At 41.4% G+C, this 13,738-nt stretch overlaps 1 protein-coding gene across 8 annotated transcripts in view; it reads left to right on the top strand.

Annotated features, from left to right (window-relative positions):
* tox2 (TOX high mobility group box family member 2) overlaps positions 1-13,738 on the top strand; it is an 86,785-nt gene that overhangs the window by 61,050 nt on the left and 11,997 nt on the right. For 7 of the 8 annotated variants that reach the window (XM_049021911.1, XM_049021910.1, XM_049021909.1 and 4 more), the window contains one exon: positions 10,508-10,744. The exons of the other annotated variant lie outside the window; for it this stretch is intronic. In XM_049021911.1, the coding sequence (XP_048877868.1) occupies positions 10,508-10,744 (237 nt within the window). The remainder of the gene's footprint in view (positions 1-10,507; positions 10,745-13,738) is intronic. 8 annotated transcript variants of the gene reach the window in all.

The following is a 13,738-nucleotide window of genomic DNA, read 5'->3' as shown; positions in this document are numbered from 1 at the left end:
GGGAGAATAAAATATCCTTCCATTCAGACTTGGCTTTTGACTTGGTAATGCATAACGCAGGCTTATGTGACCACAATGACCATTCTTCTATGTATGTAATTACCTTGGTTTGAAGGGAGGACGAAATATTCACAAAACTGGAATTTGGTCAGACTCAGGACTGGAATTTCGAACTGCACTTCCATAAATAGCAATGGGACAATGAGCTCGTCTTGCATTGTGACTATTTATGGTCGTGCTATTCTAAGGTCCAAATCCAACTCTTATCGAATTACTGGTCATTTATCCTTTGATGAATGAATACGTTCTTTGTGAATATGGTCTTTTTTGTCTAATTTTAACATTGCTGATAATTACCCTGTTCAGAATATTAAAGCGCAATGCTGGGAAAGTTGAGGTTATTTTAAAATGGAGCGGCGATGAAGTTCCCTCATTGATCATAACGGAATCTGATGCCACTTTTAGCTGCGGATTATGCAGAGTGATCACTGTCAGATACCCTTCAGGAATTCAATCACAGTATGTTAAAAAAAAAAAACTCTAAGCTGCCACTGAACTGACTGCTCGTTGTAGATGTTTACAAACTATTTCTACACTTTTGAGTCTTATGTCTAAAAACAGGCAGTATATCACTTTCAGCTTAAATATCAGTGTACTTATGTTTCCTTGCCTCATTCTCATCTACTTTGGCCAATCTTCCATCCCTAAGGACAATAAAACACTCAATATATAATTATGAGAGATATTTTAGCCATTTCCATTAAAGCAAAAGAATTATCAATAGCTGGGGTGTCAGAAGAATGTGGGGGGGGGGACACCGGCCTAAAACTAATATTTGATGTTAAATGTGGGGGGGGGGGCATGTCTCCCTCAGATTTAATGGTGGTGACGCCCATGATTAATTGTGATCTAATCAGTAAATGTTTAGGGCTGAGACTGTGTATTGGATAATCAGTAAGCATCATTCATGGTGTCGATAATAACGATATAATGACCAAATAGAGAATAATAATTTGGGGAAATAAATTTTAAATGGCACGATGCATACATCACCCATAGTTCACCCATGGTTCCGTAGATAGCTTAACATGCTCCTAGTTTTTACAGCAGCAGCCTTATATCAGGTGAGCGATCAGGAGAATCTCTGTTGTTGTGGTAGAAAGTCAACACCCAGTCTGTGAAGACTTATTTACTTGTTTACGTTGGATTTGGGTCAGTTGCGCTCGTATCGAAATGTACATCACTCACCGGGCCGGGAGCCGGAGGGAGTCCAAGCAGTCGTTTGATGAGCTACATCCACCGTGACATGAAGCTGCATGCATTGCATGATGAGTGTAAGATAAGCCTCCAGTTTTTACCTTCATCTATTAAACATCCATCCAGTACAGGGGCACCGTGAGCCTAGATATTAGATGGGCGATTAGATCATAAGTGAACAGCAGTAAATACAGGTGTAGACGACCACCAAGACATATTGCGATCTGATCGCTCAAACCACTTGCCGAGGTGCCGTGGGCTGCATTTGACCACATATCTTTTGTAGTGGAAACGCTAATGGGTACTGATGCGTCCCCAACAAGGACGTCACAATAACTGTGTGTGAGGCCATTTGGCATTTGATGTAGGCAGTAACAAAACCTGAACACAAATAGTCAGCCAGACACCTTGGAGATGCTACATGATAGACCCCGGAATGGGGGGGGGGGGGTGACGTCTCCCTCCCAATATTAAATTTGACCTAATTAACTCACCAATTAACAGTACCTTGTCTTTAATTGATTAAGTTTTGCCCCCTCTCTCTCTTCTGCGTCATTGGATACAGGTGCAAATGACGATATGTTGCGACTGCCGTTTGTGATCCAGGTGTCCAAGACGCATTTTAAACCCAAATGTATATCGCCTCACTGCATTTTTAGCCAGGGGGAGGAAATCCGTGCACACTTGGGGAGTACAAACAAACTGCACTCTGCAAACTGAGAACAGGGCTGGAATCAAACCACCAAATCTGGAGGTGAGAGGCTACAGTGCTACCCACTTAGCCACCGGCAATTAAGCCTCGTTTGTATAATTGATTGAATTGCATAAATATGACTGAAACTGAAGGTGATTAATGATTGCTGTTGAATGATCGATATCTAAAAATAGAACATCCATTTTCAAAAGGGGTTGGACTTCACTGCTGGCTAAGTTGCTTTTCCCTCTTAGCTCCAGCACTAAAACCTTGTCTTTAAATGAAAAGGATGGTAAATAATATCAGAGCAGAGTATGATATCAGCCTGTCTGGTGCTAAACTAGACTAATTCCCAAAGACAAGCAAAACCGAATGAATCTGCCATTGCAGCCTTCAGCAATTTGCTTAGTCTGAAATGTTCATGTAGAACATTGTAGAGTATCCATCCATTTTCCAGCAGCTTATCCTGCAAAGGTTTCTAAGGTAGGGGTTGATAATGAAGTGGATGCCATTCCATCGCAGGGCGCACACATACAATTCTGAGCTGCTGATTAGCCTGACGGCATGCCTTTGGACTGCAGGGAGAATCTCACACAGCTCGGGATTAATCTACAATCTCCATAAACACGGCAAAGGCAGGAATTGAACTTCTAGCCCTGGAGGTGTGAGGCAACAATGTCATCCAGTGGACTATCTATTATTAAAATTGCAACCTCCTTTGGGAAAACCAAATAAGATTAGCTCAGCTAAAAAAAAAAAAAAAAATTATATTGTGGGAACATATCAATAAATGAGAAATGAGAGTCGATGATATGTACGTTTTAATGGCGAAAAAAAAAAAAGAATTATAGTCTTGCAGGAAGGAAGGCGTGTGACTGTCCAGAGCAAACAGCCTTAAAATTCCGCATGTTAACTCTGTGTTTACTTTTAGCTGTCCTGTTCCGAATGGGCCCAGTAATAAGTGTCTTACAGGCAGAGGATAATGTCATGGTTCTGTAACAGAGGTAAACCTAAAGGAAGAATGAAGGAACCGGGTCCTATCTCTCCTTAACCTTAATTACATCTAGATTACTTTAAAGGGGAACCATTAGTCTTTTAGCTTAATTGCATCATTTTAGCATCCTCTAGGTTAAAGGATATTTTGCCGTTTCTAACGCTAACTGCGGAACAGGGGCCATGACGAAAAGTGAAAACACACTGCTGGTTTGCTGCAGTAAGCACTAATTGCGTTTTCTTTAAATAAATGCTTTTTCGAAGGAAAGAGCTCAGTTCAGTTTGCTTACCAATCTCCTAATACTGCTGTGTAAAATGTTTCAAGGTTAGAAGTTTGCTGGAGGAAACGCTGCTTTTAATCTTGATGGTTGTTGTGCAGAAACACATTACTGTAAATTATTCTGAAGGATACGCATATAATTATCCATTTCAACTTTCAAAGAGGCAAAGAAAAATAAAATTGTCTTTTTTTCCTCTTTCTGTATAATAAGACAATATAATACCTGAATAAGAAACCTGGACTTTAAACAGCTCTCTTCCCACCTTTGCAATTATTTATTTTCAAATAGGCCTTCGGGGTAATGTTCCATTTTCTTATTTCACACTGCCTATTCTCATAAATGAACCATCATTACAATAAATCATTGCACAAACAGAGACTTGTGCAAACCTCTGAAAGGTCTAAAGATTTATCTAACACATTCATGTTTTCCACTTCCCCGTTTTAGTACTCCTCTGGTAAAGCTAGCCCAATAAAAGCTGCTATTAATATTTCCTGTTGCTTAGCAACCGCGGGCAGCAAGTAATAGCTTTCTCTGGAAAAATAGATGACCGATAAGAAAAAAATTCAATTTTTTTATTATCTCTGGGGAATAGGGGCCTTATTTCTGTTGCAATATGATATAAAACTGTAGAGCTGTGTATTGAGAAATGTTTTAAAGAAATGAAAGTTCTTTCCAATTTCATTTTGTCAAAAAGCTTTTCATTTCTGACTCACAACTCATCTTCCTTTTAATGAAGTCAATTAGCCTTAAGAATATGTAAGTCAGGGGATGAGATTTAGTTTAATTTCCCCGTTAACAGCTATGCTTATGGGTGATGTCTGCGCTGTGATGTTACATGATTAGTGTAAACCTGAATGCAAATATTTGTATTTTAGCCAAAAAAAAAACGAAAAGCAACGTAAAAATGAAGACGGGATTGAAATTGGCAGTAAGATGTTTGGATGAGGCTCTGAGGCAAATTAAAATTAAATAAATTCCAGTTTCTGTCAGGGATTTGCAAGCCTCAGATGGCCCTACAGCCTTTGAATGGCCTGTTATGATGAGCGCTCACATCCCATCCCGTATTCAGATCAAACGCGGCTCTATGTCACTCGTGTAGCTCTGGGAAGCATCCTCCTGCAAAAGCCCTTTTTTAAATATAAATTTATTGTGTTACAGTATGTACAGTGTACCAGCACCAAACTGTTAATTAAAAAAAAACAAAAAACGTACAGAAACGTCAATGGGAGACACTGGGCTCCCTGGGACACAGTTACGAGGATCGATGGTTTTATAGCACATTTAGTCATGAGCTTCCGCGGCTCATCACTCAATAAAATCCTCTCCGTTGTGAAAGGACTGGTCTTAAAGTGTTTGCCAGCTCGTTCTGAAACTCTCTGAGGAAGCAACTGCACATGAGACATGGAAAGACCCAAAACAAGCTTTCTCAGTGTGCAAATCGTTGGACACACACTGGGTACGCGGTTTTGATTTCGTATGTGCGCCGGAATGGACCGGCATCCTATTCAGGTTTTATGTTTTTTATGTTTTGCTTCCTAGGATGGACTCCTGGCTCAGCCTGACCTTATACTGGCGAAGGAAGGAAGGAAGGATGCATGGATAGATGGATGGATGGATGGATGGATGGATGGGTGGATAGATGGATGAATGGATGGGTGGATGGATGTTATTATTAGCAGGCAGCTTGGTGGCAATGTGTGGGTCACAGGGTGAAGCTTCTGTCCTTCTGTTTGAAAGGATGGTGGTTCAAGTCCCAATCTCCAGCCCGCCCCCTTTCCCTTTGACCTATAAAAAAAAACACTTGAGTGAGGAGGAGCCAATCAGACGTTTGCATTTCCAACCTCGTGTCACCCTCTGAATCCCAGTGAAGCCATAAATGAGAGAGAGATGAGTCTGGCGTCCAGCAGAAGGGAGTTTCCTAACATGACAAAAAACACACCGCGGGAGAACAAACGGGCCTGGGAATGAAGTGTGCAAATGATTTAATTGTTGCTGAGCATGTCGCCCTCCTCCACTGAGAAAAAGAGGCACGAGGGGGCGGAACTTACATGACTGGAGGTGCCGTCCTCATTAGGGAGAAATCTCCGCATGCAGTGTCTTTCGGGCCTACACCCCTTCAGTTTACAGCTGCTGCTGCCGCCACTCCTGCTTTTTTAAAGGTATTTGCACCTCATGGCATCGGGCTCAGCCCAGATCTGTTCTTTCGTGAAACAGGAGGCAGTTGTTTGATGTCTCTTGACAGGGTGGCGGCCCTGACAATCCCGGTAATGAGGAACGTGAAGCACTGCCAAGGGGCACGGCCAACTTGTTCAAGCACGGAGCGAGGTCTGGGGTCTGGAAGTGGTTTGGCAGAGCAACTGTGGGCATACTTGTCATTATCTTCACAATATGAATATCTGCCACACAATGTTTAATAATCTTAGCTGCTCATCGTATAAAGTTATCGGTACTGGCTGCGTTTTTGTAATGATTAGAACAAGCGGAATTAGAGGTGAGGAAATGACTTGCATAAATAAAAATGGCTTAATGTATCATTCATGTTCTGGATTTCGTGTTATGTTGCATGCAAGCCCTATATTTATTGGCTGGCTGTAGTGAATGGTATGAAAATAAGATGCATAAGATGAACAGGGTAAATATGCATTGCTGTGAAAGGGAATCGCATGATAACAAACACTGGATTATATTTAAAAGCTACAGAGTGCTAGTATTTAATTATAAAAAGAACAAAAGATAAAGTGTATTATGGGGAAAATAATGATATTTTAAATAAAAGGCTTTTTTTATCAGTGGAGTTAGTATTGTTACAAAAGGGTTAGGGATATTAAGTACTAATTAAATTAAATTAAGTGGAACCACGGAATATTCATAAATATTCATCTTAATTGCTCATTTGAATGGAACGGAATAGAGTATAACAACTGTTGTTAATGTTGAGGAATAATTAAAATCGGCCAACATGTTCAGGGAAACCAGAACGGTTAAGCAGCTGCCTACCTAGAACGAGCAGTGCAAATAAATTATTAATTACTCCAGCAGAGTTCAATTTGGAGGAAATTAGCGCTATTTGCGAAAGGAGGTAAGATTTCAGTTCTTCTGAGCCCTACAATTGTGGGAAAACCTCCATACTGCGCATCACGTATTAATAAAGGAGGGTGTATTTTCAGGAATTTTTTTATGTCCCTCAAAACATATTGTGTTTCGCTTTGCTCTCACGATATAAGTGCAATATGAACATAACTAATGAACGCTCAGAGATATGTTACTATATTGCATTGCGTGTGTGGTCCTATATGGAGGTGTAATTTAATGTAAATGACTTTTGGCAATGTAGGTGGCCCTAGCTTGTTTAGAAACACTTAAAACAGCGGACTTATAAATCCCATCTGTTTATGCTCAGCATTCCCAGTTTATACACATCTTGTGGGGACAGGGCAGGTCTGAGTGCAAACAGAAACAACGGCAGAAAAAAGTGTCGGCAGTGATCTCCTTGGGGGTGGAGAGACGCCCACCGTGGGGCCCGAAGCGCGTCTGCAGCTCCCTTCCCCGGTATCTGCGTCGCGGCGGAGCGATAATTAAAGCCGCCGCGGCCCTGGGCCTGCGGGGATAATGTCCTATTATTATACTCATTTGTTTCAATTAAATGCTCAGTGATTTTTACAATAGCGATCGTGAACCTGGCAAGTAAGCTATTAGCCTCAACAAGATGTTTCCAGTCCCTGGGAGTTAGGCTGCGCTGCTGATGGTGTTTAGAAACACAAGCCTGTGTTTACTTAACGCTGGCGGCTGGGTTGAAAGGAGGGGGTGCCATCACCATCAAGCGCAATAAGGCAAAAGGAGGGTATTTACTAACAGCCATCTCCGCAGTGTTCATGCCTGGGCTCGGCATTAAATTTCGCCGCGTGTCGTCGTCGTCCCCCCCTTGTATATACATACGCGAAACATTGTTTAACTAAATATCGGTACCATTTGGCGTTAAAATCAGCTTGTGGGAAATTCTTGTAATAATATATGGACCGCTGTTACATGCGATCTCGGATGACAGTGTTATTGAAGGCAGCGCATGAGCTGTCATAAACAGGAACGGGAGGACAAGCAAAATGTATACATTTCTGTGGCTGTTATTGTCTGTTGCCTTTTGAGCCTTGAAGACTTGCCCGGGGACTTTTAATACCGTTCTCCCACAAATATGGTGCAAGCTATGTAAGGTGAACGGATCGGAAAAGGAGGACCTCTCCAGTGTCCTATCCCGCATCGTTGCAACTTAGTTTATATGCTTCTAGGTTGGAGGTGTGTTATGAAAGATCAGAGCACGCGAATATTTGCTTAACAGCCTGCTAATTAAGGTGGGTCCATACTGTAGCTCTTTTTGCAAAGATGTGTTTATCAGTGGCAATGTGAATAGGTAACAGAAGTCATTCAGATTAAATTAACACATGTACGTAACAAAAAAAAAAAACATGGTAAAAACAAATATTCCCTTTTGATTCAGGTTTTAAGGGTATGCTTTCAAAATACCCAGCATTCGGGGACGTGCACAATATTTTTCAACATTTCTTCTCAGGGATACCATTTGTTTGCTGTCATCGTTGTTTTTGAATACAGCACGTTTTTTTTCTTCAATAAATCAAAGGTTTTATCTCACATGTCCTGATTTTCCTCCTTCACAGCCTGGGTGTGCATGGTGGAGGTGCGAAAGGTAGAGTGGGTCATGTTTCATGTCTGAAATACAAAAAAAAAATAAAAAATGTTTCTTATGCTTTAAATTAAATCAAATCTCCCCTGAGGCAAGATGGAGAGAACAAAAGACAAGTGGAAATGTGAGGTTTTCAATGGGACTTAAAATAGATTCGCTTTTCCCCCTTGTCTTTGCCGTTGAAGTTAATTTGATATACACCTGTTTCCCATTGGCTCCTGCAAGCGAAGCATTATTAGCCAAACAAAGCAATTTGCCTGGACATTAGCTCCTTTTGTGGTCAACACTATAAAACAATTAGCGTGCACTGCTATGGCAACCGCTGTGTTTGTGTGCCAGCCTCCCTGCTCACTTTATCTCCCTTTCAAAGGATGTTAGGAAGGACTCTTGTGTCTCTCAGCTGATGAAAGGCTACAGGAAGCCACAACTTCTCAAAAATTGAGCTAAAACCAGGAATTTTCAGTGCATGTATCATTCAAGGGCAAAGAATTGTATCTGTAAAATTCCCAGGTGTCATGTTTGTCAGATGACAACTATTTTTGGGATATTATTTCATGTATAATGCATTTATAATATTTGTATCTTTTCTTTAGGAAAATAATATTCAGTAAATATATAAATAAGTCATACAAACCTCCTCAGGATAAGTGGCTGGGTGAGGCATGGATGCATAAATAATTTATTCTTAATCGCTGAACAACTTACTCTTATTACCTTAATTGGTAGATTGTGTTTCTCCTTGCAACCTTGTACTGGGCAATGAGGTGGGTGGATGTGTGGGTAGATTGGTTTTGCCTTATTTGCAGGGCAGCCCCATACAGAACGGGTGATAAAAATGAGCAATGTTCTTGATCATTCAGACGGCCCCTTCGTTGACAGCTAAGGGGACAGGGGGGTGGATGCTACGTAAATAGACTTGGTTTAATGATAGTTTTGGCTTCCCAGCCTCATTACTTAGTATTTTATTTCAATAGCTAGTCGTGGCCGATTACAATGGCTGGGGATCTGGGTGTGCATTACAGCTTCCTTTCCAGTCTTTGTTAAGTACTGATCCAGCAGGACCTTCCAACTTCATTTTATTTGGACAATGTTAATGCAATTACCCTTTTTAACAAATTAACAAATACTTGTGCAGCTATGATAATTACTTTGTTAATGCCATTGTTTGGCTGGCTGAATCATGGGTATTTCAAAACAATAACAGTTATGGAAATACCCTTTGTTTTATTTCTGGCTGTATTTTACCTTTTAGTGTAGCTACAAGGCACCCCGGATGATATATAATCAATCATCTGCCCCTTGGACGAAAGTACATAAGAATGGCATTATTATTTTCGTAGACTGCTTTGGGTAAACGCCGTCAGGGGGGGTTTCGATGAAGGCAGAAATGAAGGTGCTCTGTTGTTATCTGTGATCCACAGCCTTTGTGTTTTTCGTTAAAAAGCTGTATTTGCCTTGTGCCTGAATGAATTTTATGCTTTGTCCAAGTTCCATAGCAATTGCTTGGAAATACAGCGTTCAGTTATTAGGCATTTTGCAAATGTGACTGTTTACCAAACAACAATCACATTTAACAAATCGCCAAGTTTAAATTGCTATTTTTTTTAATGTAAATTTTATTACATTGCTAACAAATTTAGCTACAAACAAATCGATTGCTTAATTTAATAGCACTCATAGAACACAGAACTTATCACAGGAAAATATATAAACCTCTATTTGTGGTAGCATATGAGATCTCATTATTGATATCGGGAACTCAACACACTTGAATTCTTCATAGGTATGAAACACTCACTGAAAAAGTCATGAATCTCTTTAACTCAGCACATATTCCTAGGAATGGGAGAAGCTCGACTTTTTAATCTAGATTGAAACACTGATTTAGTGCCTGATCCTCCAATAAAATTGGATAAGATGTTCGGTAGCTGCAGGGCTCTCCAGGAGAGAACTCTGCCACCAGTTTGACGGTTTTTTTTGTGATCATCTGACTGAGAGATAATCTGCTCTTTGTGAATGGAGCAGTTGCGAAGGACTTTGAAGAGCTTTCAGTTAAACACGAGGGAGCCGCGCCATTCAACATGTCAATAGTAGAAACCTATAAAAACATGTCCGTCATGTTTAAATTCTGTGCTTTTATGCTGGACCAGTGTAGCATTTGCAGATAGCTGGGAGGTTTATTAAGAACTTGCAGCAGCCATAATGTAACGGCTTGTAAATATTCAGTCTTCAGGTAACACTTGACTTGCCTCATGTAAAAGTCTACCGTTGGTAGCACTGCGTTTTAGCTGACAAGGTGCCAGCCAGGGTGGTCTGTATCCAAGGAAACTGAATAGGCTGGGGGTCTGCATGGGCTGAGTTTTCTCCTGAGGAGAGAAGGAAAAAGTGGGTGACTTGTCCAACCATGCGTAGGATTGCAACTGGGAGCAAGTGGCCTGAGGGAACCCCCCCAATTTTGTCCTTCCCTGGCCCTCTAGCGACAAGGGCGAGAAAAGGAGAATTCTCCCTTTTAAACGCCACAGCCTTGACAGTAGACAATTGGGAATGAACAATTGGTAAAGTTCGTCTTCTTCTCTCACCCAGATCCAGGAGATGACCCATCTAGATGGCTCACATTATGATGCCGTCCACCACAACCCCCTGATAAACAGATCACCTAGGATGCTACCCCACCACATGAGCGCCCTGTCCCAGCTGAGCTCTCAGGTTGGCCTGCGAAGTGCTATTGCCCATGCATCCCCCTCACCTCCAGGAAGTAAATCCGCCACGCCCTCCCCCTCAAGCTCCGCCCAGGAAGAGGAAACCGATTCCCATTTGAAGGTACTGGTGTGGAAACTATTTTTTTTTTTTTGGCTGTGAAAGCGGCGATGAGCGTTGGCATAAAGGGTTGGGCACGCGTGGGGCAGCATATTCACGAGCAGCACCATATGCATATTGAGCTTTTCCATGGTGCCATTCTGGTCTGCGGAGGATCTGAGTGGCCCAAGAACCTGGGCAAACGTGGGGGGAATATCGTTCATGATCAACAGCTTTTTCCCGGCACAATCTAGCAACACATGATCATGAAGGATTACATACCGTATGATGTATGATCCTTTTTGGTACGAGCCATTGTAGTCAACATCTCAGTTATCGGTTAGTATTATTTAAAAAATTAAATCGTGAATTTCATTGAAGACATTTTGGAGTAATTATCAATGTAGCTACCTAGTTGTCAGACATCTCGCATAGAAAAAAAAATGTATTTTTCTATTTCGCTGATGTGTTGTTACATACTCTGATCTGCGGCTCTGAGCTTGTAGTTAGTTAGTAGTTGCCTTGGATGAACTATGTCGCTTTTAGTGTGTTTCTTTTTGATCCAGCCTGAGCTCTTAAATATTTAAGCATCAGAACCATTCTGATACCAATTTAACCCCCTGACACTCCTGAATGCTTCTTAGAGAGATTTGTTTTAAGGGGTGTTTATGTTGAGAAGTAGGTTGGGAGAAAGATATTTCTTCATTTGACCCTTGAAGTAATAAGCTATTGATCTTCGTAGATTTGTCATGATCGGGAGAGAAAAACGGTGCCACATCAAGCATGTCCCACTTTTGAGAAAAGCACTTTTTTCCCCCCAGAAAAGTATCAGCGTGTGTGCAGTTTTATAAAAGGGACAGATTCTCTTCACTGCAGGGATCAAATATAACAGCCGACGCCGCTGCTGCATTTTAGCCGATGCAGATTTGTTTCTAAAAGCAGCGCAAACAAGATTGACTCAAATTCAAATGAAAAAAAAAGTAGATGTTAGCTTTGCTTTAGTGAATCATAACAACCCTCATTACAGATTACCGCTACAACAGTGCTTCAGCCTGTAAGTACACTGAACAACAAATAGGGAGAAGGACATTTTTAATGCACTGTAGTCCCATACTATTCAAAAGGTCTAGAGTATTAGAGTCTAGAGTACCACACATAAGCGGAGTGTGGTGTTTGCGCTTGTGGGGGCAGCACTGCATCTTGCTTACCTTACGTGTTGACGCACGTATCTGATGCACACATAACCTTGTCATTTTGTCTACCTATTGAGTACCAACAAACCACTTGTACCACTTGAGTACCACCAGCGCAGAACGTGTGCCGATTAATTGCAATTTCGACTCAGGGCAGTTTAGAGTGCCACGTATGATGTCTTATCCGTATGTTGAAGGTATGTGGTGAATGATCCGTCCATCCATCTACCAAACTGCTTATCCAACTGGGTCACGGGGGGCCCGGAGCCTATCCCAGAAGCAATGGGCACGAGGCAGGGAACAACCCAGGATGGGGGGCCAGCCCATCGCAGGGCACACTCACACACCATTCACTCTCATACGCACTCCTATGGGCTATTTAGCAACTCCAATTAGCCTCAGCATGTTTTTGGACTGTGGGGGGAAACCGGAGTACCCGGAGGAAACCCCACGACGACATGGGGAGAACATGCAAACTCCGCACACATGTGACCCAGGTGGAGACTCGAACCCGGGTCCCAGAGGTGTGAGGCAACAGTGCTAACCACTGCACCACCATGCCGCCCCCTGTGGTGAATGATATCAATTTCAATTCTAATTATGATTCTATTAGCTCTTTGATATATTCAGCATGTGAATGAACAGAACAATAACTCAGAGAGTACATAATTTGTATGTACAAAAATGCAGTTTAATAATACAGTGGAATACTGTGCTTATTTTTAGGAAGATATGGTATTTTTAATGGAAAAACATGTGGAATCGTGAGATTTTGTGGCATATTATTGCAAAAACGCCATGTAGCTTTTAACATGGTTTTCGGAACGACAGCTATGGATGCAATTTTTGCGATATATTTTGGGGACTTTATATTTTCCAGAATTATGTATTTTAACAACTGAAAATAAATCCCTGAAAGTGGCAGGAGAATGTGGCAGAATTGCTGAAGCTCTTTAGCATTTAGCCAGCCAGCCATCGTTTAAGACATTCTATTCTTCTGTATTTAAGTTGGGCCACATTCTCTGTTTCTTTTAGGATTTAGCGTTAACCACTGTTCGACAGAAAAATGTGATGGATCCAAGCTATTTACTGCCAAGGGGAATCGGGTTTCTGCAGTTTTCGGAAAGCAAATTCCCATTCAATTTTTGTATTTTTCTTTTTAACATAGTTTGGTTCGAATCATACTTTTACACAGTCCCATCTGATTAAATTGCCTCTGATATAGTTTGCATAGTGATACGTGTGTGGATCAATTGACGGCATAGTCACTGCAATTAGGTCAAAGTAAATCAGTGTGATGAGAGCAGTATTTAATGTGACTCACACAATCCGGTGTGGAAGAGCTGTTAAAGCACCAAAATAGATTAGCTGGATTTGCAGACAGGCAAATTGTTAGATCTTAAAAACACAGTTTTAGTTCATTAAGCCTATTGAAACCAAGTTTTCAGTGGTGCCTGAGGGATATATATCAGGGTTGAAAGAAAGTAGTAAAACCATGTTCCCTTGTTGTGCATTCACTCTTCTTCCCACCCTTGTAGTTTAAGAAGCATGCATCTTAGCAGATTTCTCATTTTGATTAAAAGTCTGGATGGGGGCTGAATAGGCTTGTGGGAGTTTTACTTATACAAAAGTCTTCTGAGGGCAGAATGAAAAATGATTGGTTCAGAGAGATAACCAATTAGATTGTAGAGGAGGTTGGTCCAAGCAACCAGAGGAGGCGGGACTAAGACACCTGATTGTTGGCCCTGTGTCCTCTAGTTGCTTGGACCAACCTCCTCTACAATCTGATTGGTTATCTCTGAACCAGTCATTTTACTTTCTGCCC

The sequence above is a fragment of the Brienomyrus brachyistius genome, chromosome 8 (assembly GCF_023856365.1).
Source record: "Brienomyrus brachyistius isolate T26 chromosome 8, BBRACH_0.4, whole genome shotgun sequence".
Lineage (NCBI taxonomy): Eukaryota > Metazoa > Chordata > Actinopteri > Osteoglossiformes > Mormyridae > Brienomyrus > Brienomyrus brachyistius.
This window is presented reverse-complemented; position numbering and strand designations above follow the sequence as displayed.